Source organism: Chelmon rostratus, chromosome 19 (genome assembly GCF_017976325.1).
Source record: "Chelmon rostratus isolate fCheRos1 chromosome 19, fCheRos1.pri, whole genome shotgun sequence".
NCBI lineage: Eukaryota > Metazoa > Chordata > Actinopteri > Chaetodontiformes > Chaetodontidae > Chelmon > Chelmon rostratus.
In genome coordinates this window covers 18380365-18408054 of record NC_055676.1, presented here as the reverse complement: position 1 = coordinate 18408054, position 27690 = coordinate 18380365, and the positions used below count along the sequence as shown (strand labels likewise).

Genomic DNA, 27690 nt, shown 5'->3' with positions numbered 1-27690 from the left:
GTGAGATCTGCAAGCGAACACAGGAGGACTTCACATCTGTCTCACATGTTAAAGAACATCTGGGATGTCTCAGCAAAGCAGCCAATCAAAACTTTAGATAGTAGGCTGACAAAAAACTTTTTATAGGAGATTATAGGTGATGTATATAGATTGCATGTGAAATGCCACCATAGGAATCTGTGCCATTATTTACATAAACAGTTACTTTGATTCCATCTTTTATTTCCATGTAAGAATTTTAATAACCACAATTCTTGTAAAATCCTGTTCTCATGAATATTAAAGTTGTGCAAATCTCAGTCTCTGGAGGCAGATGAGTCTCCTTAATGCTCTTAATCCTACCAAATGTTCATCTTTCCAACTCTTGAATAGTTTCCTAAAATAGAACAGAAGAGTGTAACAAGACAAAATGTATGTCCAACTTATGAATAAGAGCCTTTCATACCCACCAGGTTGCAGAAAGAAGAAGTAGTATACGAGGAAAGGAATTACATAAGACAGTAAACACAGCACAATAACACATGAGATTTACTGATGAAGATTCATTCAGTCAGATTTATTTTTGGCATTCCTTTCAGCCATTAGCATGAAGTTTGCGCATGATGTGGTTCATTTTCTAACAGATTTTGCTTCTTTTCTAGACAGCTTCTTCACAGCTACTGTTCTCCTCTGTGCCACCTGCACACATTGTTGGACAGCACCTATCTATCTAATTATAATCCCTTATTATACAAAATGAACATTACATGGAGCCGTTCTACTGGACTCACCCAACACATATGCATGGTTTTGTGACTAAACCTTAAAACAAATGATAATGATAAAAAATCAAGTGAAAGTCAAGAAATGTGAAAAGTGAGAACTCATTGAAGACAACAACATGTAATTAAATGGTTTGCATTTCATTTGGGCCCTGTTAAGACACACATTGGTAGCAAAGCTCTGATTAAGCGCCTGTATTATTGAACTTATACCAACATGTTCTTCTCTGATCTGACTTACTCTGCTTTTGAGTTGTAGAAAGCAGATATTCAATTTGAGAAGATCTGCATGCTCACGGTGGAGAAGTGGTGAGTTTATGGGTTATGGGCACATTTCAGCTGTGTTATTAGGTAAAGCTCTCATAAAGTTCAACATGATTTTCATCTTCAGCTATTTGTATGTATGAAGTTCCGTAGTACCTCACATGTCACCAGGTTAACACACTTTCATGGAACAACCTAGAATGAGATTGTTTCCGGAAAGTTTGCAGACAAGAGTTTTGGTGATTGGTAATGCTTGGGCATGGCACATATTTAAAATTGAGCCACATTATGTGACCACAGATTCAAATTCTTATGAATATCATCGTAAATTAAAGAATTAAATGCTAGATGACAAATGTAGCTCTGTGTCTATAACTCCCAAGACTTTTTACTAGTTATAGTCTAATTTGCTCTGCTCTCTCTGAGACAAAGGTCATGAGAGAATGAGGTCGGTTAGTCTGATAAAGAAGTATGGCCCATACATGGCATTACAGAGTTGAGTTGACCCACAGTTCCCACAGTGCTGTTTCGCTTTCTCTGTAAATAATTAATGATACATTTTGTTGCGTTGGTTCATGTTTGCTACTGACAATGTGCTCAATTTATTTTTTATGCATGTTCCCATTTCGCCTTGCTTTTGTTTCTCATTCATCATATGATTGTCTACTGAACATTTTTTCTCTATTAACTCTGTGACCCTGATTTTAATATATCCTTACACATATTATTTTCCAAGCAAAATCACAAGACGTTCATAATCAGACCCTGATTTAGTAGTTTACTGGGAGCATTTGAAGGCAACATACTACGTCGCCTACGCCTTTGACGAATCGCGCAGGAGCCGGGGCGCCTCCCTCCCTCCGTACGGAACAGAGCCGCTAGAGTAGAGACGCACATAGCGGAGTTCAGTCCATCTCTGCCCGCAGCGAGCTAACCCCGCAGCAAGGCCACTGCGGGAAGATGGCGACGGAAAAAACGAAACATGAAGGAAGAGTTAAAATTGGACATTACATTCTCGGAGACACACTCGGAGTGGGGACATTCGGAAAGGTTAAAGGTACGTCTGACTATCTTGACGCTTGTGCATCCTGCCAACTGAAAGATGGTGGCAGAGGTAGCTTTTAGCTTAGCTGCTAATTTAGCCTGCTAGGAAAGCTAACTTGTCGCAACGCCAGGAAGGAAACACACTTGTTGTCCTCCTGGTCAGCTCAACTTGTTATTGACAAACATGACGTTTTTCGGGATGCACCCACAGTTTCCACACAATTACTACACAATGCAAGTTTATGACATTAGCATCTGTTAGCCACTTAAATTCCACTTAGCGGCGGTTGCGTTGTAAGCTAGCCAGAGAGCCACAAGTCGCTTGTCAAGATAAACACCGGGAAGTAAACCCTCTCGGTGTTAGCGCTAGCAGGGAACACATTCAAATCTCAATTCCTGTCGTTTCGCCTCTGTTTCTAAACATGGTATAAGTAAGTTGTGCAGCTCGCCGTTACATTTGATCTCAACTCTGCTCTCCTTATAAGTTGTATTTGCCATCCTGTTGAAGGGACAGTTTGCTTCAAGATGCGCGAGGGGAGGGAGTGGGGCAAACCAAGCCGAATCTACGCCCAGTGTTGTCTGGAGGGCGGTACGATTAGAATGTAATTATACTATTTTGCTTGTACCAACAGGTATTGTCCTTAAATAACAATTGGACTTCAGAGAACGTCTATTTGTATTTGCTCATTGTCTTTTCAGATGTGTTTCCTACTATCGTCTGATGTGATAGTTAGAAGCTAAAACCTATTCTCTAGGCTGCTTTCTGTTTCACTGTGTGGTGCCTTTCGTCTCCTAGGAACACATGATTAAGCCCTGATATACCAAAATGAAGAGAGCCAACAAAACAACAAAAAAAGTCAGAACAACCACTAGCTCTGTTTACAGTCAGTTAATTCCCAGTGAGTCATCTCTCTGCACGCAGTAATTTTTTTTTCCAAAGAAGAGGATCACAGTACACTGGAGTTTTGGCTCTGTGATTATGGTCTTGATTACTGGAGACTTGGTTAATTGTTCACTACCAGCACAACTGGTAAATGAGTAGCAGCTGTTTACTAATTGCCAACTGCAAATGTGCCTCTCCTGGACTACAACCTTGACATGCCGTAGAGTCTTGCGTACTCGAGTGGCCCTGAGAGCTATGCCAAATAGTGTTTTAAACCCTGGCAGGTATGACCAAACGGGACATGTCAAAGGTGAGGAGGCAGACGAAGCAGCCCCCCATCCTTCTAAGTCTATTAGTCTATTAGTATTAGGCATGTGGTTAACTACCCCACCCTGGAAAAAAGTGTGTGTTACAGGAATTTTGGTGAATGAAAAACAAAATCAAACACCAGGGTGACCTGGAAGACATTGGTCAATGGCATATGGTTCCTAGAGGCACAGAGGCCTTAAGTAAGTATGTGCAAGTATGCTGTCATGCCTCCATCCAGTTTGTTTTTCTCTGCGTTGTAGATTGTTCTGATATGTTTCAGGTATGTCTGCATACCTTTCTCCTGCCTGTTGTTGTCGTCATGTAGCATCCTTTCAATATTAGATCTGCTTATTTTCACTTAGACTGAAGGAATGCAGTGTTAGGTTTAGATAAATATCAGACTTTTTTTGTTGGGAACCTCCTTCAAAAGCCACTGACTAACCAAGTCCTTACGATAAAAACAAGCTGTTTTTGTTTTTACCACGTAATAGTTCTTGGTCTTCAGTCTTGAGTACTGAGTGTTGTGTTTACAGACACATAGATATTTTAGTGTTTTGCAAATGTACTTTTAGCTTTTACCAACACTCCATGACATTTGTTCCATTTAAAGCTGCTATAATTAGTATTTTCCCATAAACAATAAATCAGATGACCACGACATTTTCCCCACAATTCTCAAGAGCATTTTAGCATATTTTAGCTAATTGTTTTTGTTTTCTGGTCTGCAACTTTACTCTTTGGTTCACTGTCTGGTTTTCTCAACATAATTTCCAAACAGACAGCTGTTTGCAGTAAAAAGCTTTGAGAAACCTACTGTATACTACCTGCCCAACACTAAACAGCAAACAGAAATATTTAACAACTAGCTGGTGAATGTAGTAGAGCGTTTAATAGCTTTGGACTTAATGGAGACCAGACCAGAGCTAAAAGGAGAGTCAATGCTGGATTTAAATTCATCACTTGGTCAGAAACATGACTCTAAATGAACACTAATGTTGTTCACAGGCAGGTTTAAAACACATCCTCTTAAACCTGTTACAGTTCCAGAAAAACTGGCATTTTGAAGATACAAGGTTTTCACCCCATAGCGATAGTAGTAAATATTACTCATCAAAAATATTTCCTACTTTTGTTGTTGTATGTTTGTCTTTTCTGTGTCCTTGGTTGTAATTGGTATTACTCACATGTGCTCATTTTGTTGTAATCCTGCAGTGGGCCAACATGAGCTGACCAAGCACCAAGTGGCAGTGAAGATCTTGAACAGGCAGAAGATCCGCAGTTTGGACGTGGTGGGAAAGATCCGCAGGGAGATCCAGAACCTCAAGCTTTTCAGGCATCCTCACATAATTAAACTGTAAGTCCTAGATTACACCCTGCTCGCTGCTCTATAATCCCCCTGCCGCCACATTAATGCCACCCACTAAGCTATTTCCAGGTTTTAATAGTGTGTTTTAGAATACTTCCATTGAGGACGGTATCTGTCTGACCCAGTCTCCTCTCCCTTCACTCCTCAGCTTTATTGCCTGTTTTGGTTATCCCTGTGTTGACCTTTCATTGTAATGAAAAAAAGTGCTTTATCACTGCTATATGAGCTCTTCTTCTTAAATTTAGTAATGATTGAAAGTGTGTTCATCGAATTCATCAGTCTGTATAGTGCAGCTGGAATATAGCAGGAAGAAATTGTCACTTCTGATCCAAATTGTATTTTTTTCAAAGCAAACATTATCTGTCCTGCTTTAGTTTGTGGCACTGCTGACAACATTTACATGTGTTGATGCAGATTGGGGTTATGTGAGATTTTCATGGTATGATTACCATCTCTGGAATTCACTACTGTAGATAAGCAGATGTACATGGAAGGATAACCATTAATGTTCAAACCTTTGTACCATTGCTACCCTAATGCAAAAAGATACATGACTTTTTGATTTTGAATGAGATGCTTTTTTGCTTTACATATCTGAATTGACTGAAACCAATCAGGGTCAACTCAGTATGCTGTTTCTGTTTTAATGCACAGGTACGTTCGGCATTGATGGTAACCACTACTGGCCTGTTGTAAACACTCGATTTGACACAAAAATGCTGTGGTGGTACTCTGTTGCAGAGAGAGAGAGTCACGGATCTTAAAAAAATATAGTTGAAAATTGCAGAAGTACTTCCTGCCTGGTATGTGAATGTCCACAGGCTACAGGCTGCTACATTTAAGGGATTGTTAAACTGGCCAGGAGGTGTGGCTAATTGCCTGAAATACCAGCTACATGTCATGCATGCACAAGAATGTAAACTCTGTTTTGTGAGAGCGAGAGAGACAGAGGGTGAGGTCTCATCTTTGACAGAGTCCGCAAACACTGGGACAGAGTGCATAGTATTGCCTGTCTTGTCAGACAAATGCAGCACAATAACACAGCGCTGCTTCACTTGGTGTACAGGATGTTTGTAACAATCATGACACACGAGAGAAGCCATTAGTCAACATGTGGTGAGACTGTGGTAATTTATGCTGCGAGACACATTTGTTTCTGTAGACCATGGGTGTTCTGTATCATAGATGAAGTAAAATGTGGTATTTGTCATTGACAGATATGGTTTTGTTGCTTAGGGGCATTAATGTATATGAAAAAGGAGGAAGTATCACATCGTTCAAATGTTTGTTATGGCACTGATTTAAAAATGCACCAACTTTAATGAACAGTTGCATTAAGTGTTACGTTCCCTTTAAACTGGCACAGTGATACACACAAAGGCTATTCAGGGTTTGTGACCCTCCTCCTTGCCTAGGTCGAAAGTGGGTTGGACACTGCCCTAAACATAATTTATGAACATTTATTTACTCCTGAACAACAATTGGGGCAAGGGAGAGGGCATGAGGCGGTGCAATGAAAGGCAGGTTTGTAAAGTATGTCACATGGTTCCTCTTTTTAAAGGTGGATTTATGTTTTAGTCATATTTTTGCTCTTCCATTTTACTGGAAATGGAGCACACACATGCCATGAGCCTAGACACGTTGTGTGCTTGTTTTTGCTGAGACATGGAGAACACAAAACAATTTCCACAGTTGGATACCAAATCCAGGAGATTTAGTAGCAAACATTCCTATTTTGTCTTTGTACAAATGATGAAATGAAAACTCAGAACTGCCATTATTTGAGCATTGTAATACCCTCTAATTGTGGATTACCCACATGATCTCAACTTTGTGTTGATGTCTGTAGGTATCAGGTTATTAGCACCCCTACAGATATCTTCATGGTGATGGAGTACGTCTCAGGAGGCGAGCTCTTTGACTACATCTGCAAAAATGGAAAGGTAAAACACTGTATACTGAAAAATGTCATATAGTCTGTTATTATGATGTCCCACATTCTCTTTTGCTCTCTCCATCTTGTCATAGCAGATGTTGCATGTTTTATTATCAGTGAGTGGACCAGAACACAGAAGTGCATTATGTGATTGGTGTTATTGGCAGCCTTCTGTACAGATACAGTAACCCGCGAACCAGAAAACCAACAGCGCCTGCAAAAGCACAACACAAAGCGCTGCTTAGTCAGCTGTGATGTGCTAACTCAGTCAGAGTGAAGATCTCACCTAATGGATGATTTCTGCTTTGACAGTTGGATGAAAAAGAGAGCCGCCGGCTGTTCCAGCAGATTATTTCAGCTGTAGACTACTGTCACAGACACATGGTGGTGCACCGAGACCTCAAGCCTGAAAACGTGCTGCTTGATGCACACATGAATGCCAAGATTGCAGACTTTGGTAAGTGTGTCTCAGGCTGAAAGTCAGGACTCTTAACAGATATTATTTTAATACAAAAAACACAGTACTGCAGGACTTGGTTCAATAATAAGATTAAATGTACCACATGGAGTTTTTGACCACTAGGGTGGTGATGTCAGATCAGGAATTGTCCAGTGAGCTAAGTTTGTAGAACTGGTATCAGGAGAGAAAAGGTTGGATTGGTGCATCCCTAATCACATGCATGCACACAAGGACATATGTCGCAGTAAAAATCTAAAGAAACATTTTAATGTGCCAGCAAAGGCAAGGAAGAAGAAAACTAAAAGCTAGCTAAGATGGATGCAAACAATCCAGGTTTAAACATATTGTATAAGAGAGGAAGCTTCCATTTGTTAAGCCCCATGAAATACACACAATTCCTTGAGGTAGAAAAGAAACACCGAACGTAAATATAACTGTGCCTCACCGAAAACTTACCTTTAAGCTAAGTACAGCTCAGCACATGCAGAACTCATTTTCAAACTCAAACTTTCCCTTGTTTTTCTTACACAACGTGCTGCATGTTGTTATGTCCTATCTTAAACCAGGCCACTTCAGCATGCTTTTTCCAAATTCTTTTGTAACATTATTAGTAAGTATTTTGTATACTTAGTGGATCCATTTATTTATACATTGTCACTGCTCTGTGATATTTTTTGGTGACTCATTTTTACTCCTGTTGTGAGATAGAAAGGCATTTGCTCTTTGCTGGGAGACTACAGTTGCATAAGCTGACATAAACAAGACACGATATTGATATTAATTCTACTTTTATTATTTAGCTAACTGGGGCTAAATCAATCGCTGCTTTACCTACAACACACCATGTCGCACTTCCTCACATTGGCACCGGCAGGATGACGTGGAGCACATGTCCTCAAGATATCAAAACTCCACATGTTGTCATTTTGACAGGATGTAAAGTACATACATGTTCAAGTAAGGCACTTCTGCATACACATGTGTATGCTATGTAATGGTGTAAAATTCTGTGCAGGTTTATCAAACATGATGTCAGACGGAGAGTTCCTGCGAACAAGCTGTGGTTCTCCGAACTATGCTGCTCCTGAGGTCATCTCAGGAAGGTAGTGTTTTGTATTTTTTGCCATCATTAGAAGTTGTCATTTAAACAGAACTTTAAGCGTTCTCCAGTGATGTTGCTGATATTACACGATTGCCTGTTTTACTCGTCCTCAGGTTATATGCTGGTCCAGAGGTAGATATCTGGAGCAGTGGGGTCATTCTCTATGCCTTGTTGTGTGGGACACTTCCCTTTGATGACGACCATGTGCCAACACTCTTTAAGAAGATCTGCGATGGGATCTTTTTTACCCCGCAGTATCTGAACCCCTCAGTAATAAGCCTCCTTAAACACATGCTGCAGGTGGACCCCATGAAAAGAGCCACCATCAAAGAGATCCGGTGAGCTTGATGAGCTTAACATGTCTTTTTTTTCCTTTTTTTTCCCCATCTATAATACACAGTAAATATGTGAAACTAGTCTTATTGACGCAGTTGCATTCATGGTTTGTTTGTCTTACTACAAAAACAATTTCTCCTACCACAGAGAGGATGAGTGGTTCCAACAGGACCTACCCAAGTACTTGTTCCCTGAGGACCCCTCCTACAGCAACAACATGATTGATGATGAGGCCCTGAAGGAGGTATGTGAGAAGTTTGAGTGCCCAGAGGAGGAGGTCCTGGCCTGCATATATAGTCGCAACCATCAGGATCCATTGGCCGTCGCCTACCATCTCATCATTGACAATCGTCGCATCATGAATGAAGCCAAGGATTTCTACCTGGCGTCCAGCCCTCCCGACTCTTTTCTAGACGACCAGCACCTGACCTCGTCCGGTGCAGCTGTGACCGGCGTCATCAAGCCCCACCCTGAGCGCGTACCCTTCCTCGTGGCAGAGACGCTCCCCAGGCCTCGTCACACACTAGATGAATTGAACCCCCAGAAGTCCAAGCACCAGGGTGTTAGAAGGGCCAAGTGGCACCTGGGTATCCGCAGTCAGAGTAGACCCAATGATATCATGTCAGAAGTGTGCCGTGCCATGAAACAGCTGGATTATGAGTGGAAGGTAAGGAAGAAACTCCATGAGAGCGGCATGTAGGAGAAAATAGGCCACAGACGCTGCTTCATTTGTTGCATTAAAATGAAACAGGATCACATGTTTGAACAGCAGTTAAAGTTGAGATCATGTTACTTAACTGTAAACAACACTTTGTGATATCAGAATACCTTTTAAAGGGATGCAGTCATTGTTTCTTCACCCTTTGTAACTCTTGCAGGTTGTGAATCCTTATTATCTACGTGTGAGAAGGAAGAATCCGATTACTGGGATGCAAACCAAGATGAGCCTTCAACTCTACCAAGTGGACAGTAGAACCTACCTCCTTGACTTCCGTAGCATAGACGGTAAGTTTTAACTGCACCTTTCTGCATGTGCTTGTGCAGAACACCGAAAATCAAGGATTACATATTTGAGTCTTTGAGCTGAAAAAGTTAGTCATGTTCAATAAATCAGAAATTTAAAAGATTAAAAAAAAATTGTTTTGTTCTCTAATGTTAGTTGTATCATTGAAGCTAAACTTACTAACAGTTCTCTAAAGTTTATAAGCTGTTAATATTGACGAGATATTCAGACAAGCCCTGAATTCAGCTCCCTCTATCTGGGTGGTGTTTACCTGGATTCTGTCCTGTAGTACTCTGCACCAGTGCAGACTTCATAAATGATTGACTCAGGGTTGAGGGCTTTGGCTTTTACACAGTCTGTATAGTTGCGCAGCGGTAGCTCAAAGGAAAATATGAGATAAGAGTGTTGTTGTAGGCCACTAACACAGGCACAGGCATGCTGTGCAAAGGTCATGAGACCAAATTTTGACCTTAGGCTATAACAAAGTCAGCCACAGTGTTTAGTTTAGCTACTGTTGTAACTGATGTCTTTGAGGCTGATTGAATTTGACTGCTCAGAAATGCTGAAGCTGAGTATTGACATTATACAAGGTTTCAATCTTTTTCATCTAATAAAAGACTTTGAGAGACCATTTTAATAACATTTATACCATTTCCAGAAAATCAGTACAGACAATAAAGGCCTACAGTTATTTATGTACATGAATTTATTGATATTGGTATCACATTTTTGTCAGTACTTCCTAGAAGCAAATACAATTTTTTAGATATTTTAGAGTATCAGTATTGGTTAAAATAAAGCTAATCATAACTCCAATCCTTTCTTTAGTGTGTGTTTTGTCCAACTCAGACTATGAGTGTTGCAGTGCGGCTCTTCTTTACCACAACTAGGCTCTACAGTGTGAGCATTGAAACTACAGCACTAATTATTAGCAAAGAGCAGTGTACAAAACATTCAGGTAGCAACAGCAACTTTAAATTAATGTTAATTCTGTGTGTAACTTGATGACAGACCAAATGAAACTTGTCTGTTGTTGTCTGGATAAAGTGCTCTCTCGACAGCTGGTGTCTTTAGTCAGCCAAAGATCATTTGTGAGGAGGGAACCTTGTATCTGTAACACCACTGTACAGTCATGTGACCGAGTGTGCAGCAACTCCAGCAGACGTCTTCTCTCTGTCACTGATGGCGTCACATGAACTTAATGATTCTCAGTCTGTCAGTTTTATCTTTCATTCATATCATATGTATAATATTATGTTAAAAACTTGATATTTTTGAAGCAGGACCTTAATTAAGTAGGCTACACGTGTCATTTCAACAAGTCAGATACATGTTAAATCACATTTAAGTAAATATAGGTATTTGATCAAAGTCAATATTGGCAGACACCCAATTTTAAAGTATCGGGGCCAAAAAATGTTGATCAGGACATCCCTACAATAATTGCCAGTAATATATATAATCAATTCACACGCCCTGGACCCAGATAATTGGCAGAGAATTTGTGGATGGATTAGCCAGTTGAAAAAAATATATATAAAATAATCCAATTTTATTGAAGTTTTTGCCAAAATTTTGCACTTGCCTATTGAGAGTTGATGAGCTTCCTGGCTACTGAAGCTAGCAGAAGCGGCAGTGTTTGCAACGGGTCTGATGGTTCTGGCTAAAACTCCACAAAACTGGATTGAGCAGCCTCCTGCACACACGCTTCACTGTTGGAACGGTCCTGCTTTTAGATAATAGATGGATAAAGTCTCCTAACAGACTGTAACCGAATACACAAAATGTTAGATATGTTTATAAAGTATATAATATAATTTGTTAACTTCTTAATACCTTTTAAAACCTTTTTTTGAGGGAATTCAATGCTTTTGAAGACTTTAATGACCTGCAGATATCTTGGTTATAGAAATAGATCTGGAATGAAATGAAAGTTTTGTTTGCACGTGTATTTGGTAACAAACATTTTGTGTCTTGTGTTATTCAGATGATATGCTGGAGACAAAATCTGGAACTGCTACCCCTCTCCGCTCTGGGTCTGTGGGCAATTACCGCACCACTATTAAGAACGATGTAGATGGGGCGGACGCTCCGGCTATGTCTAGCCTTGTGCAGTCTACAAAGGCCGCAGAAGGCTCCTTAGCTTCATCCTTGACCTCATCCATCGACTCGACGGGAGGTGGAGAAAACGCGTCTGTCCCCCGACCAGGAAGCCACACCATCGAGTTCTTTGAGATGTGTGCAAATCTTATTAAACTACTTGCACGATAGCTTGCAAAACAATCGCTAGCCTTTTTTCCTCTCCGAGTGTCTTTATAGCAATAAGCATGCAACTGATTCATGGCTCAGTTCATCCCAACTGCGGATGAAGTGATTGTTCCATGGCACTGATGCAGGTTAGTGTTCCTTAAGCAGAAGAGATGTTTTCAGAGCTGGCAGGGAATGGACGGGGTCATTAGGAATGATGAATGACAAGCTACTTAATAGCTGGGACAGAACAAACATTTAGGAGGGTGTTTTACAATTTTCTGATCAATTTAATAGCAAATGTCCGCATCCCCACCTATACATATATGCGCAAGTGATTACACTGAATTTTCTGTACTGTAGCCAGTGAGCACTGCTTTCCAGTACAGAGAACAACATCAAGTTTTTGCCTGCAGAGAAGGAAGCCACATGTTGAGTGTTTGGTATTTGGGTGGCAGTCGTATAGGATGCAGGAAGCACTTTTGCACAAGTATCTTTTATTTCCTGCTGCTCCTTGTATTTCTCTCAGTGGGGATCAGAGAAGTGGTGCAGATGTCTCGGGGCACTGCACTGGCTATAAGTAGGGTTGCCATGCCCATCACATTCATTGGACTCTGAAGAAGTGCAATGACCCTCGTATTTCTGTCTTGTGTCAGGGACAAACGAATGCTTCACACAATTTATGTTAAGTTGGTTTTTTTTGTTTGTTTTTTTTTTTTTGAGAATCTGAGTTGTCAGAGACTAAATAGTCATGGTTTTGTCCTTGTTGTAAAATTTGTTTGAATATGTCTGTCCCCTACATTTTTATATATAAAGACGTGAATATATTTATCAGTGCGTTAAGTGGACGCAGTGTTGGTTCTATTGGAAATAGAATTGTTTTTTTCTTTATTGCATTAAGATCTATTGCTGGATGGTATATATTTTCCTTTGTTACTGTCTGGTTTTTAAATCAATATCACAGTTTTGTTTCCTTCAATCACAATTATTCTGATACTTGATTGTCTTTCCAGATAAACATAGCCTGCTTTTACCATTTAAGAGGTATTTTGCCATGAAAGTCAAAATCTCGAAATATATCATTTTGAGTGTCACATATTAAAATGACAAGTTGATTTTGACTTTTTTGTTGTATTTTCTCTATTTGTTGTTTTTTTTTTTTTTAGATTAAGGATTAGGACTTGATTATGATTACTGAGTGAAATGCCTTTTGCCTACATTCAATTTGTAAATGCCAATCCATCACAAGTGTATAGGTCTCAGAGCTCAATTTGAAAATGAGTAGTAGCAATTACATGCAGTGCATGGACAATGTGTATTGGCAGGTGAATACATCCAAAATATAATCATTTTTGCATATGTTCATGATTTGATTGGCCATGCATTCCCTTGGCGTGGACCTTGAAAAAAAGGCTTATGTACGGATATTTGAACCTGAATCAGACTTGTGAGCTTGGTATTGGAAAATCCTGCTGGTTAAATTGCATTTCTGATTCTGAAGTAAAAACATCACTCACGCTTTAAGATAAATGTGTAGCTGATTTATATTTGATAATTTGAACATGTCAGACAGAACCTGATACTTGCAAGCTCACAAAGTCTGGGATATGTCTTTGTTCACAAGTATGACACGTCTCGCTCCATTTCCTGTCCACAGTCTTAAAGTTTTAAGTGGTGTCTGTTGTTTGGCTGCCTTATCGTTATCAGTACTGTTAAGTTTTTATGTCAGTAAAAGATTGAATTGAGTGCTGGTCAGAATTATTGGCATCTTTTGCAATTTTAAAGGTTAAAGTCCAGAAATTATTTTGACAATGTTTCTTTAAACTACAGATTATTCTTAAGTGTTGGCATTCCAAAAAAAAAAAAGAAAAAGAAAAGAAAACTCTTAACTGCAAGACTTAAAATATACATCTGATTCTGTTGTTGCCAAACTATCAGTAACTGCTACCACCCTTTAATGCAATAGGAAAAAACAAAGCAGACTTAAAAGGTAAACTGGTTTCTCATTCAATCATTTTCATTTTTGTCATCAGTCAGTTAAACCAGGTTATAAAGGACTTTGCATGTTCTCATTGTAATATCAGACACTTAAAGCTTTCTTTTTATTAAGGGGTGCGAGCAGTTGCTGAAGTCTTTGTTTCCAGTGTTTAGCTCTCCATGGCTTTAAAAATGTAAACTATCTTGTTTGTACAAACAATTTTACATTTCAGAGATATAATTCAACAAAAATTGCCTAGAGTGACAATAATTATGATCATCTTGTTCCTCTTGCTGTCTTGCGGGGCAGGTTTGGACTGAAAATATTTTGTTGACATTTGACCGTTATGTCTCAGTTTTAAACTAGAGTTTATAAAATATAGTGACCATGGTAAAGAAACACACACTATGGTCTTGGAAAGATATTGTAAACAACATGTTTAAAGGGCAGTTGCGAGTTCTGATGACAAAACTTTTCATGGATTTCATGTTGGGTTTTGTAGAAAAGATGAATGTGTGAAACCATTATCTTTTTGAAGATTATGGAGTAGTGTCTGGTGGACTGTTGGCAGATAAATCCTGTCTATTCTGTTTATCTGAACTGCTTCAAATAAATATTGTTCTATTTTTGTTTGATGTGTAAAGGGACCCTACCAGATGGACCAGTGTAAATCTGAATGGACAGTGTTGAAATCGTTTGTATACACAACTGCCTAATAAACTGCTAAATTGCACACAATTCTGCTGAATTTTCTCTGTATGTTTCTAGGCTTACATTAGCTTGAAATATAGTGCCAGTTGTAACATCACAGTTGTACAATAAACTGCAAACTAAATTAACAATTATGTAATTTCATTGCATTAATGCAATATAGAAAATGTAAACTGTCAAACTGCAATGACAAACGTTTATACACTTTAATTCACAAGGAAATTGAAGTCCTCAGTGTTATTCTGAAATCCCACTAATTTAACTATTCAGGTCATTTTATAACATTCTTGGTACATTACTGTGTAATATGGCATTACTGTGATGGACAGCAATGATAATTTCAGCTAAATCTGTGGTGTTTATTAAAGATGACATCTTGTATGGCAGACAACATCTCAAATATGTCAGTAAACTGACCTCAGTCATGTCTGAGGTGCCATCTAGTGGGAAAAATTGAGCGTCATTCCCAGATATTACATTTTTGTGGAAAACTAAAAAAAAACAACACATTTTCATTAAGTGTTAAAAAAACTGATCTGAACTGATCGTGCCATCAACGTGCTACTATCCTGAACTTTCAAAATACGGTTCGTGTTTCTTTAAGAGACGATGTAAACATTTCCACAGCTTCCGGGTGTTAAATCTGAAGGGTCACCAAATATGGCGAACTGTTAGCGTCCGTTAGCTTGTCCAGTTTAGCCCACGGGAAGCTGTAGAAGTCCGTGCGTATAACTTCCCTCCTCAGCATACTTTACTGTTTTGAAAGAACAATATGAAATATGTTGTTATGTCAAAATGACGTTTGTGTGAACAAACGTACTGAGGTGTCAAGCGTTTTGGCAAATGTTAGCTAAGATAGCTAACATTAGATAGCGTTGTTTGACACGGTTGTTTTTCTCTATTAACTAGCCATGTAGGTTGTAGTTGTTAGATAACTAGCTAGCTGTATGCCCTGTACATAAATAAGAGATACACCTTAAAGTAGCAGACGTGCTAAATCTTATAAATTACATGACTACATAATAGTGAAACGATGCCAACGATTTAGCTAGTTTTATGATCTTTCAAAATAAAAGTCTAATCCTATGGAATTTGCAGTATAGCCTTTGTATACTGATTTCACATGAGGTAGGATTACTGGGCATGCCACCCTCACCACCCACCCTGCTCCCCTTTTACCTACAGGATGGCTTCATTTGGCTGGAAGAGGAAAGTTGGCGAGAAGGTTTCGAAGTCAGTGGTGCTGCAGTTTGAGGCTGAAGCAGAGAAGGCTGGGGTTGATGGACCGAGTCAGGATGAGGAGGTGGACTGGCAGCGCGCCATCAAACGACGGAGGGAGATCCTGCTGGACGATTGTGCAGCCAAGAGCAAGAGGCTGAAGGATGAGGGAGCACAGCTGGCCGAGCATGGCAGGTGAGGGATGCTGTTGAAAGATGGCAGCTTTCTGTGCTTGCTGTGTGCAGATCATGTCAGTGACAGCATTAAAAAATAACACACAGACATACAAGCATCCCATCACTTGGTCGGTTTTGAAACTTCTTCATATGTTTAATTACTTGTATACAGAGAAACTAATATCTGTCTACATGGAACTATCGGTTTCCTGTGTGAGTGATTTTAACTCCTAATTAGAAAAATTCAGTGTTTTGTTAAATCCTAGGCATGAGATATTTGCTCACCCGTTGCTTTGATAAAAACGACTAGTGCTAAACAAACAAGCTTCATCCATATGCTACTATTCATACTGGAAGACATTTTCTGTACTCTGTGCCAATTTTATTGCAAGCAGATTTACTCACCATGGATGTTGAACCACTGGCTCCTCATCTCTCTGAAGCAAGATCTGCTAAAAACAATCAATTAGGAAATTTACTGTGAGAGAGAAGGGAGAGGAGAGTGTAATAAGAACAGCAACACTTCCAGCTGTTTTGGTTAATTATTTGACAACTATGCACATGTGATATTAGAACTCCTCCAAGGGAGGGCACCATTGTACAGGGCACACAGACCTAGACCACCTAAGACAGCTGATAGCTCTCTACTGACTTGCGCATAAACGTTCATTATTGTATTTCAAAGGCCCAGTCAACATCATGCCATCTTAGCTTGTGTGTTTCTCCATATTGTATGTAGATAGATTATATAATAGATTTTTTGTGAAAGTAAAAGGGTATTTTGGTGTCTGTAACCATATGTTCTTGTATAGATTTCAAAAGCCAAATAGCTGCAAATGGATAAAAACAACAAAATGCATTTTTGGGCCCTGCAACAAGCTGGTGCTTGGGCCTGTCAGTCTATATTTAATATTAGGGGGGAAATAAAAACATGGGACGATACTTTTCGAGCAGAAAGTGTTAAAAAAACAGACATAAACAAATTGCTCCAACAGCACCTGTGATAGGTTGAAGAGTGGTGACCAATATTATTAAGTGACATTTATGTGCTTGTTAGTTTTTAAGACTTCCAGTGCTACATTTAACCTCATATTGTGTGCAAAAAACCCACTCAGCTGCCTTTGCAAAACAAACACAAAATAGACCTCCTTAAGGAAGCGTTATCTGATATATCTTCCACGATGATTGACCTTTTTAGCGAAGTAACAATCACTTTATGAGCTCCCCTCCAACCCCTGTCCAGTAGATGTAATGTCGTTGCCCTCAGTGCCTGCCTGTAATTGTATTTGCAAGGAGAAAGTGGATTTTGCTGGGGAAATGATGTCTTTCATGGTGCTCCTTAATGGCTGTTCAGAGATTTGAGATGGTGTCTGGTCCGGGATGTTAGCCAGGAGTTTTCCCCTCTTCCAGCATTGACCTCTGATGTCAGTCTGTCATTACCAAGGTTAAGACGTTCCCGATGTAATTGAAGAGCTCCTCTTGTACCCATTTGCGATCTGAATCTCCTCTTGAGTCACACTATGTGCAGAACGTTATATGTAGGGTTGTACGTTTTTAAGGTCGACATATTGTTTTATATGAATTTACTCAGGTCACAAGTTACAATGAGGCCCAGTTTCCTGTATTCTCACAATTACCAAGGCGATCACAGTCAATATTAAGATGGCAGTGTACGTTTTTAACCGTATGTGAGATTTTTCCTCTTGAACAGCACACAGGAATGTTGTAAAATCTCTGCAGACATTGTAATCTTCATACGGCAGCACACCGAAACGCTTTCTGTAACATTGGCTGCCGTGCAGAGTAGAATCTTAATAAGGATGGCTGACTGCTCTGTCGTTGTTGTATATGCATGAATGAGCTGGGTGTCACTTTTATTCATGAGCTGCACAGACGAAAAGGAAAATTGGAAAGTCAGTCTGACTGACTGATAAATGGATGCTTGAACAAACAGAACCAGCAAACAATCAAAAAACATACTAGATGATTCAGATTGCATAATCATTTGTAAATGTAATTTTATTCTGGGCCACTACTGCCCACTTGACCAAAGCTGATTCACAGTCTTTAGGCTTCTGAACATTAGCAGTAGTCACACAAAAACTCTAGCAAGGCTCAGCAGGCTTGCTTGAAACCGTGAAATCAAATAGGTCGTGCAAAAAGATAGAAACACGCAGCTGAAAAAATAGACCATGCAGTTGCACAATTATGAGAATTCTTTAACAGCTAGTTTAAACAGGTGTTTGGGATGTGTGAGGCAGCAAGTCACATCATCATCCAAATGCTCTGCATAGTTTGCTGATTTGTCTGGCTTCCAACTTGCCGTGCTGAGTCAGTTTTTTTCAGGATAAAACTCACCTTGGAAGATCTAATCTGGCTCTCAGAGATGATTTGAAATGCGTGTTATCGTAACGTGTGTCGGGGATGTTTCCTTCTTTTGGACAGAGTGTGCGAAACGGTCATAATCTCTGCATGTTTTTAGAATAAGAACATGCAGCGAATAGCTCAGTTTGTTTCGTATTTTTTCCCTGCTTCTTATTACATGTGAGAGTGCACTTCTTTTTTTTTCCTCTCTCCCTCCACCGTTCCTTTGACTGATGTACAGAGCTGTGATAACAGCAGAGGTGTCATTTTTAACTCTCAGACATGTGTTGTATTACTTATTGCTTAATTTCCTCTCATGATTTTGCAGCGTGTTTTGCCTCATCTGTTGGTAAGATTTCCACACTGCTCTAGTTCCATTTCCTCACTCCTCTATGTGACTGTTTAATAACAGTGCTCTCTCACGCTTAATCCCAGTCCTGGCTGCAATCTGAGTTTTATAACTGATCAGTGTTCATGGTCTCTTTGTGATTTAATTGGTTATGATTTTTTCAGGATATCCTCCTCCCCTGACAGACACATTCTGTTGTCAAACCCAGGATTTCACCTCATAATCTTGCCTAGTCGTTGTCTTGATCAGGCTATTGAAGTGATTCTTGAGTCAATATTGACCTGAGGAGGAGAGGGTGGATAGACTGAGCATGAACACACTCGTGCGTGTCCATCCAGTGTGTTGAAAAAATGAATATCTTAAACTGCATTAGTGAGGCTGCAGTGACGCTGAATATGACTTCTGGCCTGTTTACTATTCTCCTTGCATGTTTGAAAAGCTGCTAGTTGCTGATCTCTGTGTCTTTCTAGCTCAGTTAAGAAACTACATCATCAGTTTCCCTTGAAGGACTTTGATTTGTGACCCATATACAGGGTCTTCCTCAGTGGACCTGTGAGGGTTTATTTAGCTTGCTGCAGCCCTGGTACACTCTGTGCTGCCATTCTGTCAGACAGGTGGACAGGTGTTGTAGAGTGCGCCTGCAGATTTCTAGCACTAAGAAGCCCATGTGGCATGTTGTTCTGGGAATGATTTCTCCCTTTTTGCTCTATTTATAAGGTAAAACAACAAAAGATCAAACAATTCTATTTAGAGCTTTGTATTTGAGAGAAAGTAGGGAATAACTAAATACACTGAACACATAGGAAGGGTGATAGTAAACATGTCAACCATGTTGTGTAGCAATGTCTGAGTGATAATTTTGGGTAACTTCAAATCATTGCTGACAAACATTCATGCATCATTAATAATTCAGATGCATGGCTGTTAAGAAGTGTGTCACAGGTGCAAAGCTTCCCCAGCATACAATGAACCAGTAACAACCAGGCAATGGTTTATGTCTTTTGTGTCTTTAATCACTACCATGTGTGTTTGAACCACAGTGTGTGTTTTCTTTAGGCACTGGGAGGCCATTAAGAAGTGGGACGAGGCCATTCAGCTGACTCCAGAGAACCCAGTCCTGTATGAGATGAAATCTCAGGTATGTCATGAAACTATATCTTAATATTTATTCATTTTCTCACCATGACACCATTATCATGTGTACTACTCTTAATCTTTAAAGGTCCAGTGTGGGATTGAAGGGGCTCTATTGGCAGACATGAAATATAAGATTCATATGTATGATTTTATGACTGTATAATCACCTCAAAATAAGAATCATTGTGTTTTGTTGCTGTAGAATGAGCTCTTTATATCTACAGAGGAAGTGGGTCCTCTTCCGCGGGGTCTGCCATGTGTCTGCAGTAGCCCAGAATGGACCAAACACTGGCCCTACAGAGCGCCGTTCACGTTTTTTGCAACCTCACCGCTAGATTCCACTAAATCCTACACACGAGACCTTTAAAAGATAGAATCACATTTTTCAAGTCCGTCTTAAAAGAGTACTCCACTGATTTAAAACAAAAAAAAAATCCTCACATCCTTCTTCCTTGTCAAAACCTGGGGCTTATATTGCCCATAATGCTCCTGAACCGTGGACGGTTGTGGTAGGGATATGGATTTTTTTATGCTAGCAGCCGCTAGCGTCAAGCAGAGATGAGGAGCAGGCTATTGAGGTCTGGCAAGCTCACTTCCTTCTGAATCTACACTCCTACAGTTTTGATTTTCTCAAACTTGTAGTCTCAAGTGACATCTCTTGAGGCAATTTATCAGATTTCGTGCTGCTCCCACTGGAGCCACAAAAAGCTTTATCCAGCTTTCTTCACATGTGCAGTAGTGCTCCCCAAGACCTGTAAACAGGCTTTGATGTGCGACATCAGTGGAGTTCTGGTTTAAAACAATAATCAAACTCCCATATGTGCATCTAAATAGTTTTCCTCCTCTCTATACTGGCCCTGAAGATCCTTTTTAACACAATTTTAATGTTGCTTCATTGTCACTTCAATTTAAATTGCTTTATGAAGGGACGGCCAGTATGAGCAGCAACCAGAGTCATTCAGTGGATATACGTGCATGTGAGTGTAGTGACAAAAAAAACTGTGAGGCTTTAAGCAGCCAGTCTTCGAGTTAATGTGGTTAACGCTGATGCACAATATGTTTCTACTGTTTCCTGGCACAGCGCTGAAAGTACAAGCGTATCCGATGTGACTGATGCAGCTCAACAGCTGCCTTCTGTTTGGGGGTGTAGTTTTACATCTGGCTATACCATGACATATCTGACAGGGTTTTTGTGCTCACTATATACAAAGGAACTCACAGCCAACATACAGCAAATCATCCACAAGCTGCAACTTGTTTTGCAGCTTGAAATTTCAGGATAACTGAACACATATTCTGTTCATATGCTTTGGTTTGGGAACGCTAATGACCACCAGCATGCTGCGTACACACTTCTCCACATCCCTGCGTGTGTACTGTGTGTGTGATTGTTTATCAGCTATCATGGCCACATAGACCACCTCTCAGCTGCCACTTTGGTATGCTTTTAAGCTCGGATGTCTGATATCAGCACGTTGATGACTCCGCTGAAAGTCTGCAGCATGTTTCCAACAGCTTAAATGTTTTGGCTTCTTAGTGCCATTTCCTTGTTCTTTTCTCTTGTTCCTTTCGGTTCCTCTTCTTCTGGGTCGATACCTTTATGTCTTTTTTTTTTTTTTTTTTGTCCCTCACCCTGCCCTCATTCCTCAGCTGTCGCTTCTTCTTTTCTTCTAACGAATACGTCTTAACAATAGTTCCAATGTATTTGTGGAAATTGGCACAGCCAGAAGAAGAAGACAGACAGACAGAGCGCTCTCCATTATTTTCTTGTTCCTTTACTACAACTAACACAATAAAATCTCTCCTTTTGTAGCCATAACCATTCGTATCACTTGGACTATTGTAAGCCTAATATAATATTATCCATTATCGGACATTTGAGAAGGAAATCATTAGAGGATCATGCCTGGAAAACACCACCACAAAAAGCCCCCCCACACACACACACACTCACACACTTTGCTATGACTGACTTAAACCATAAGCACAGACTTCAGTTTCTGCTTATATTCAGCACCAAAGTGTTTGAATAGACACACATAGCACGTATAACCTATTAGTGTCCATTATTAGTGTTGATGTTACTCACATTCATAAGGCTAAAAATAGGCCGGAGCTCATTGTACTCCCATTACTGGCCCCAGATGACGAGGGCGGTTACACTGATGCTGGCCATTGACTTCCCCTCATCACTTTCTTCCTCTTTAACTCAATCACCATTGTGCCTAATACATCCCCTGTGTGTCTATCACGGCAGACTGTAGTGAGCGCTGGACAAAACTGTCATCGCTTGATCTTCCTGCTGATAGTGAGAGGTCAAAACGGTTGGATATTTTGAAAGGTTATCGGGTGAATTGGGCTTTTCCAATTAACATTTCTTGTTGTGATATGTGTCTTTAAAATCTTCCATCAGTATGACGCAAAAACAGTCTGTGTCTCGCGCATGTTAATGGTTTTACAGCTCCAATGCTATTTTGGTTTTCATTAGTTTCCATTACCAATGGGTGACAGTCATCAGCCCTCTAACAACGTGATTTAAAAGCCCCCCACCCCATTACCGAAAGTGCACTAACAGCTTTGTGACTAAAAAGCCAACTTTAACTGTTCTTTGTATTTTGAGGACTGTCAGTCAGAGAGTGCTAAAATGAAGGATGGGTTTATTCTAATTATTATAATGGCTCTTGCGCCTGATTTACTAAAGGAAAACCAGCTTACGTCATCACGTTGTTTACTGCCCAGTGAAGGCATTTTTTCAATTAGCCGCAAACACAAAAATTGTTTTCAAATCTACCTGGTTTGTGCCAGCTGCAGTCAATCAGGGGTTGGGTCTTAATGTGTATCGCAAAGCTGAGGATTAAAACTTGCAGAAGAACCTCAATTTCAAAATCTGGTAATCACTGGTAAGGAAAGTAAGGAAAGACAAGGTGAGTAGGTGAGGATGGACTGTAAATGGGCTCAAATGTGCCAAACAAAGAAATAGTAATATTCAACATATGTATAAAAAGAAAGTATAACTTATGGTAATTTTGTAGACATCACCAGACTCTAGTTTTCAGTGTTCTTTTGACACTACAGACATGTCTGAGTCTTAGTGGCCTATCACTGGATGTGCCTGTGTATAAAGCAAAGCTATTAAAGCGATGATGAAAGTCATCCCAAGCTGCTGGGGCTGGTTTGGGGTCAGTGTACCCCTGTGAATTCATCATGCGGCGGTGCTAATTTCTTGTTGAAGTGCTCCAGAGAAAGCCGCAGAACACTTGAGAGGCGCTGCTCGTCGCTCATTTTAGTTCTGTGGTTTCTTTGGTTCAGAGTTCACATGTGTCTCAGACGAATGTGAGCAGATTAACAAAATGTGCATCACAGTGAGACTGAAACCAAGACGTGTGAGCTCGTCTCACTTCGATTACACCTATATGTATGATCTTCTGACAGGCATAGCAGCAATACAGAGTTTTTCAGTCACAGCCTCAGACATAAGACTACACTTGTAGTGGGTAATGAAAATCCTCCAGCACTACCAAGCATTCATTTTCGTCTTGAATAACTTGGTGTCTCAAATTAGTTTTTCACAAATTTTTATGCAAGTGCATGCACAAAGGAACATGACAGCTTGTTTTCTACATGACAGGAGAGCAAAAGAGTATCCCCATAAAACCTCATGCATTTATCTACTGAGTGTCTGAATAAAAGATGTTTCATAAGCCTCTGCTGGGTCTTGCAAGGTTGAAGAGGTTAATGAGGTCAGTGCAACACTGTTAAATGTAGGCATAGATAAGTAAATTACAGAGAGTAATCTTGTGAACGTGACTGTTGTTCTACACGGTGCAGCATGTTCATGTGGTGAATGGGTCAGGTGACCAGGATCACACAGGAATCCCACTTTTTTCCTTTGTGAAGGCTACTCCATCCTCTCCATAGACAGATTTAGAGTCTTGAACCGTCTATTCTTCTCCACAGGTACTGACCATTCTGCATGAAGTGTTCCCCGCTGTGACGGCAGCGGAGATGGCGGTGAAGTTCCGCCCCCTTTGGTGGGAGGGCTGGCAGACTCTGGGCCGTGCCCAGCTCAACATGGGAGAGGTGGACCTGGTGAGTATGGCTGGCACCACACTCCAAATGAAAACAAATTAGAGTACGGCATGTTCACAAAAGCTGTCAAACTGCTATTGAATTCAGGGCTGCAAGCAAATGTACTGACAAGTACTCAATGGAAGAGTTAATGAGTCATAGTGGGAGGAGACATGAAATGAGGAAACAACAGAGCCTATAAAAACTCTCATAACATTGTTTGCTAATTGCAGGTGATAGTGTATTAGGGGCGGCTGAGACTGTTCCCACTGCGGAGATTAAAACTAAAAGCATTGCTTGGTTGCAGTCAAAAAGACATTTTGCAGGTGCAAACACACCAAATTTCAAGCTGGCACACATAGACAATACCAACACTCAGTAGTGTTGCATAACGGTTGATGCCTTCTTGCTCAGTCACTCACTCATGATCTTCATCCCATTTCATTCTTCAGTGTTTGATTTTGCAATGAACCTGTTTTTGTAGCTGATTGTAAGTGGGTTGTGTCCTCGTTTTTGGAGAGCAGTGAAGATACGTCAGTAATTTCTGTTTACTGCTTTTTGAAAACTCCTTGCCTCTGAGAAGAAGTCCCTCTTTCAAATCACACCCAGGTGCCTGAGGCTTGGACGATTGCTTAAATTGCCCCAGAACACGCCGGGACCTGTGGGTGTATGAAACCTGCTGATCACAGTTATACTAGTCGCCCCATTGAGAGTCAAACAAACAGGGCTGAACACAGAGGGCCTCAAGCTAATGGCACCAAGTAGCTCCTAGAGCGAGAGACCTGTCCTACGGCACCATAAACAACAATGGGAAGTGTTGAAAGGTAGTCGCACTAAAACTAAACCAAATATAGACACACCTCCTTGTATAATGAAGCTATTGGCAAGGAAGGGGGAAAAAAATCGCACATCTATTTTTAGCGAGGCTTGTTCAGTCGCGTTGTAGAGCTTTGTATGCATCAACATGTTTGAGTAGTGCCTACTTGTGCAAATGTGAGTGCAGCGATTCCCAAATTTCCCTTTTTTCTTCCTCCACTTCTCTAATTTCCACTCCTCTCTGTCTCATTCGAGGAAAACAAACATTCATCTTCTGATCCAACTTCTCTTATCTTTAAAAAATGTTGACATTGACAGCATTGCAGAATGACAGATCTGTCACCGTTCATCTTCTCATTATGATCATTAAGTTCTCTTTTGGCCATTATTTCCCCTGAGAAGCTGGTTTATCTGCCCACTGTGACATTTTGTCTGCTGGAGGATTATTATATAAATAGAGAGCCGATGAGAATCTGTTCAAGATGAAACTTGATATTTTGTTTTGGGCACAAGACGGTTTCATTTGTCAAAAATATATGACAACTAACTGTCTAAGACAGTTTATCAGATGATCTTGACAGTGCAGTTTATTTATGTTGCAGGCGGAGGAAGTTTCACGTAAGCGATGTTGGCTTGATGTGAGATTCCCATGAAGAGGCCGATGAGATAGATTGATGAATCAAATCAAGTATTAGGTTCATACCAGTTTATTTTTATGTTAAGAAGAAATTCCTTGAAAGTTACTGCAAATAGACTAAAGTACTTAATGAAGATGATGTTTTCATAGTGTAGCAACAAGCTCCCATTTTCAGATTTAACTCAGATTTAGTAAATTCTGAACTACACCTGCCAACACGAGTCATCTCCGCATGGACGAGAGTCTTGTGCTTGTGACAGCGCATGGCGTCCTCCTCAGCTGAGCTGTAACATGAGCCGTATTGGTCAGCTAGAAACTAGTCTTAGTTAGCAATGAGTGTTAGGAGAGTAGGTGCATGCTTTCTTCTGTGCAGTGATTCAGTTTGCAGGTGTAGTTTGGCTCATTATTTGGGACAAGACGTTGCTGTTGAGTTTTTCAAATGATTTTTTCCGGCGCTTTGAGCAACACAAGCCGAGTGCATCTAGTTCCGTTAAATTTGAGAGAAGGCCGACATCTCTTCAGCCGATATCTCCAGAGCTCTCAAACCAACACATGCTAGAAGGATAAATAGCACCACAGGTGATAGAAACAAAATGGCTAAGATATATGTAAATTAATGACTTTAACTGTATCTTTTTTCAATCCCTAAGTTTTACAAAATACCTGACAGATTTCAGACATCAGTCAGAATCCATTTATGAGCTCATCAGTCACCTCTGGTAGCATGTAGGGATGGATTGATTTCACCACACAGCAAATCGTCAGAGCTAAAGGCTGAAATCAGCTCCCATAAATGATTGGAGGCCGTTTGTATTTCAGTTCGGTGGGACAATAACCTTCTCATTGATCTGCAGCTGCACAGCCAGCTAAGAGATATTGATGTCTTCTTAATGCAACCATAAATTGCCTGCAGCACAGCATGAAGAATGTTAGCGTCTTGCCTGTGCTGATGATGCACCCACCTGCTGATTCAGCTGCACAGATGCTGGCGTCACACCGTTCATCTGTGAGAATTACAGCGAACCCGCGAACAGGCCTGAAAGAATTCAGAGACTATAAACTCATCGTCATTGGCAGATTGATTAACGCCTCCTATCTTTCATGATCATTCTTCAAAGCTTGTGTTTGAGTCCTGATCTCTACTGTCCCTGCAGGCCGTGAGGTCCTTCCAGGTTGCTATCCACCTGTGCCCGTCAGAGCGCACCCTGTGGCAGGAGGACCTGGCGTGGGCATGCAAGTTACAGAAGCAGCACGTAGCAACCGAGGAGAAAATACGGCAAGAGGAGGAGGCCAAAAAACAGATCCTTCATGCCCCTGAGCTCGAGCAGGACTATGATTTTGAGTCTGATGAGGTGCTGGCCGCCTGCGAGGCCGTTGCCGAGCGACAGACGCGCTACGAGGAGCTGAAGAGGACCACCGTGGTCATAGACGCTGAGGGAAACATAAAAAATGTCGTCGCTGGAGAAGGGGGATCAGAGGACACAGAGATACTACCAAAGGAACAGTTTGTCAAAGCAAGAGGACTTTGAACTGGTCTCAGCATGACTGTCCCGGTTGCATTTTTCAGGACTGAATGGCATTCTGTCTGAAACCACTGTGAGTGTGTGAAGCTATGGCACGAAGAAAATATCTTGAGACGACACCATGGGAACTGACTAACTCTAGTGACGGGTTGTTTGCAACAGAATAAAAGACAATTGAGTTTTGTTGTTTTATGTTTTCCATCCCTTTAATGTTAATTGTGTTAAATGTGCATTTAAAGTTTTTTACATGCACACGCAAAGATTAAAGATTTAGATTTTTTTTTTGCTGTAAGTCAAATTTGCTTCCAGACAACCAAGATGTTGGAGCTATAAACTGTAACATCGAGTCCTGTTTCATTGTAATGTGGACATTTATTTTATGACCCTCTTTTGTTTCCTCTAATATGTGCAATAGCACTTGTAGCTAATAGCTAATGAACGCTGTGGTTGCATTAGAATTGACTTTACACTTGATAGAGTCTGTAGGTTTTAATGAAATTAAAAGGAAGGAAAACAAAAGCTCCAATTGTGCTGTAATTATCCTATAGATGAAGCAGTGAAAAGCTGTTTACACATTAATGAAGAAACACAATCAGACTTTTGCATTAAAGCTGTTTGCCTCTATAGCACATTAAATGTATCTTTCAGAAAGCAAAATCAATAAAGAGAGGTGCTAGAAATGTCATGGAATAAAAGAGTTCTCCTGTGTTGTGCACATCAAGTCTGATAGAGGAATGTTAACGACCTGTGTGAGGTTCCCATGTATCTGTGTTTGTGAAACAGGCTGTTACTGTAGAAGACGACTTGTGCTCAGCACATTGTGAGCGAGTAATAAACATGAATCAGTTCCCTGCGTTTCCTGCAGTTTTCTTTCCTTCAGGGATTTTTGAGTGCAGTGGTTGTCTTGTTCTCCTCTGGAGACGAGTTGGAACATTTTTGCCAAGTTGTTCCCATTAATAATCATTAGTAGGCGAGTAGATCTTGAAAGTTTCTTCTCTCTGT

The 27690-nt window shown here is 40.4% G+C and overlaps 2 protein-coding genes across 2 annotated transcripts; both read left to right on the top strand.

Moving 5' to 3' along the window:
* Window positions 1-1911: 1911 nt before the first annotated feature.
* On the top strand, window positions 1912-14422 carry prkaa1 (protein kinase, AMP-activated, alpha 1 catalytic subunit). The gene is made up of 9 exons (XM_041959769.1): window positions 1912-2082; window positions 4474-4615; window positions 6477-6570; window positions 6876-7020; window positions 8039-8126; window positions 8239-8463; window positions 8609-9128; window positions 9340-9466; window positions 11452-14422. The coding sequence occupies exons 1-9, from the start codon at window positions 1986-1988 to the stop codon at window positions 11733-11735; spliced, it is 1722 nt and encodes a 573-aa protein (XP_041815703.1). The 5' UTR covers window positions 1912-1985; the 3' UTR covers window positions 11736-14422.
* Window positions 14423-15032: 610 nt separating this feature from the next.
* On the top strand, window positions 15033-27530 carry ttc33 (tetratricopeptide repeat domain 33). Its single transcript, XM_041960370.1, has 5 exons — window positions 15033-15122; window positions 15586-15813; window positions 19564-19645; window positions 23602-23733; window positions 26320-27530. Exons 2-5 carry the CDS (start codon window positions 15587-15589, stop codon window positions 26692-26694), a joined length of 816 nt encoding a protein of 271 aa, XP_041816304.1. The 5' UTR covers window positions 15033-15122; window position 15586; the 3' UTR covers window positions 26695-27530.
* The last annotated feature ends 160 nt before the right edge of the window (window positions 27531-27690 follow it).

Bases quoted from the DNA above. Each gene is read 5' to 3' on its own strand.
- prkaa1 (XM_041959769.1), top strand. From the start codon at position 1,986: ATGGCGACGGAAAAAACGAAACATGAAGGAAGAGTTAAAATTGGACAT. The intron at 2,083-4,473 runs GTACGTCTGACT...GTAATCCTGCAG, and splicing joins GACATTCGGAAAGGTTAAAG to TGGGCCAACATGAGCTGACC. The intron at 9,129-9,339 runs GTAAGGAAGAAA...TAACTCTTGCAG, and splicing joins AGCTGGATTATGAGTGGAAG to GTTGTGAATCCTTATTATCT.
- ttc33 (XM_041960370.1), top strand. From the start codon at position 15,587: ATGGCTTCATTTGGCTGGAAGAGGAAAGTTGGCGAGAAGGTTTCGAAG. The intron at 15,814-19,563 runs GTGAGGGATGCT...TGTTTTCTTTAG, and splicing joins CAGCTGGCCGAGCATGGCAG to GCACTGGGAGGCCATTAAGA. The intron at 23,734-26,319 runs GTGAGTATGGCT...CTGTCCCTGCAG, and splicing joins ACATGGGAGAGGTGGACCTG to GCCGTGAGGTCCTTCCAGGT.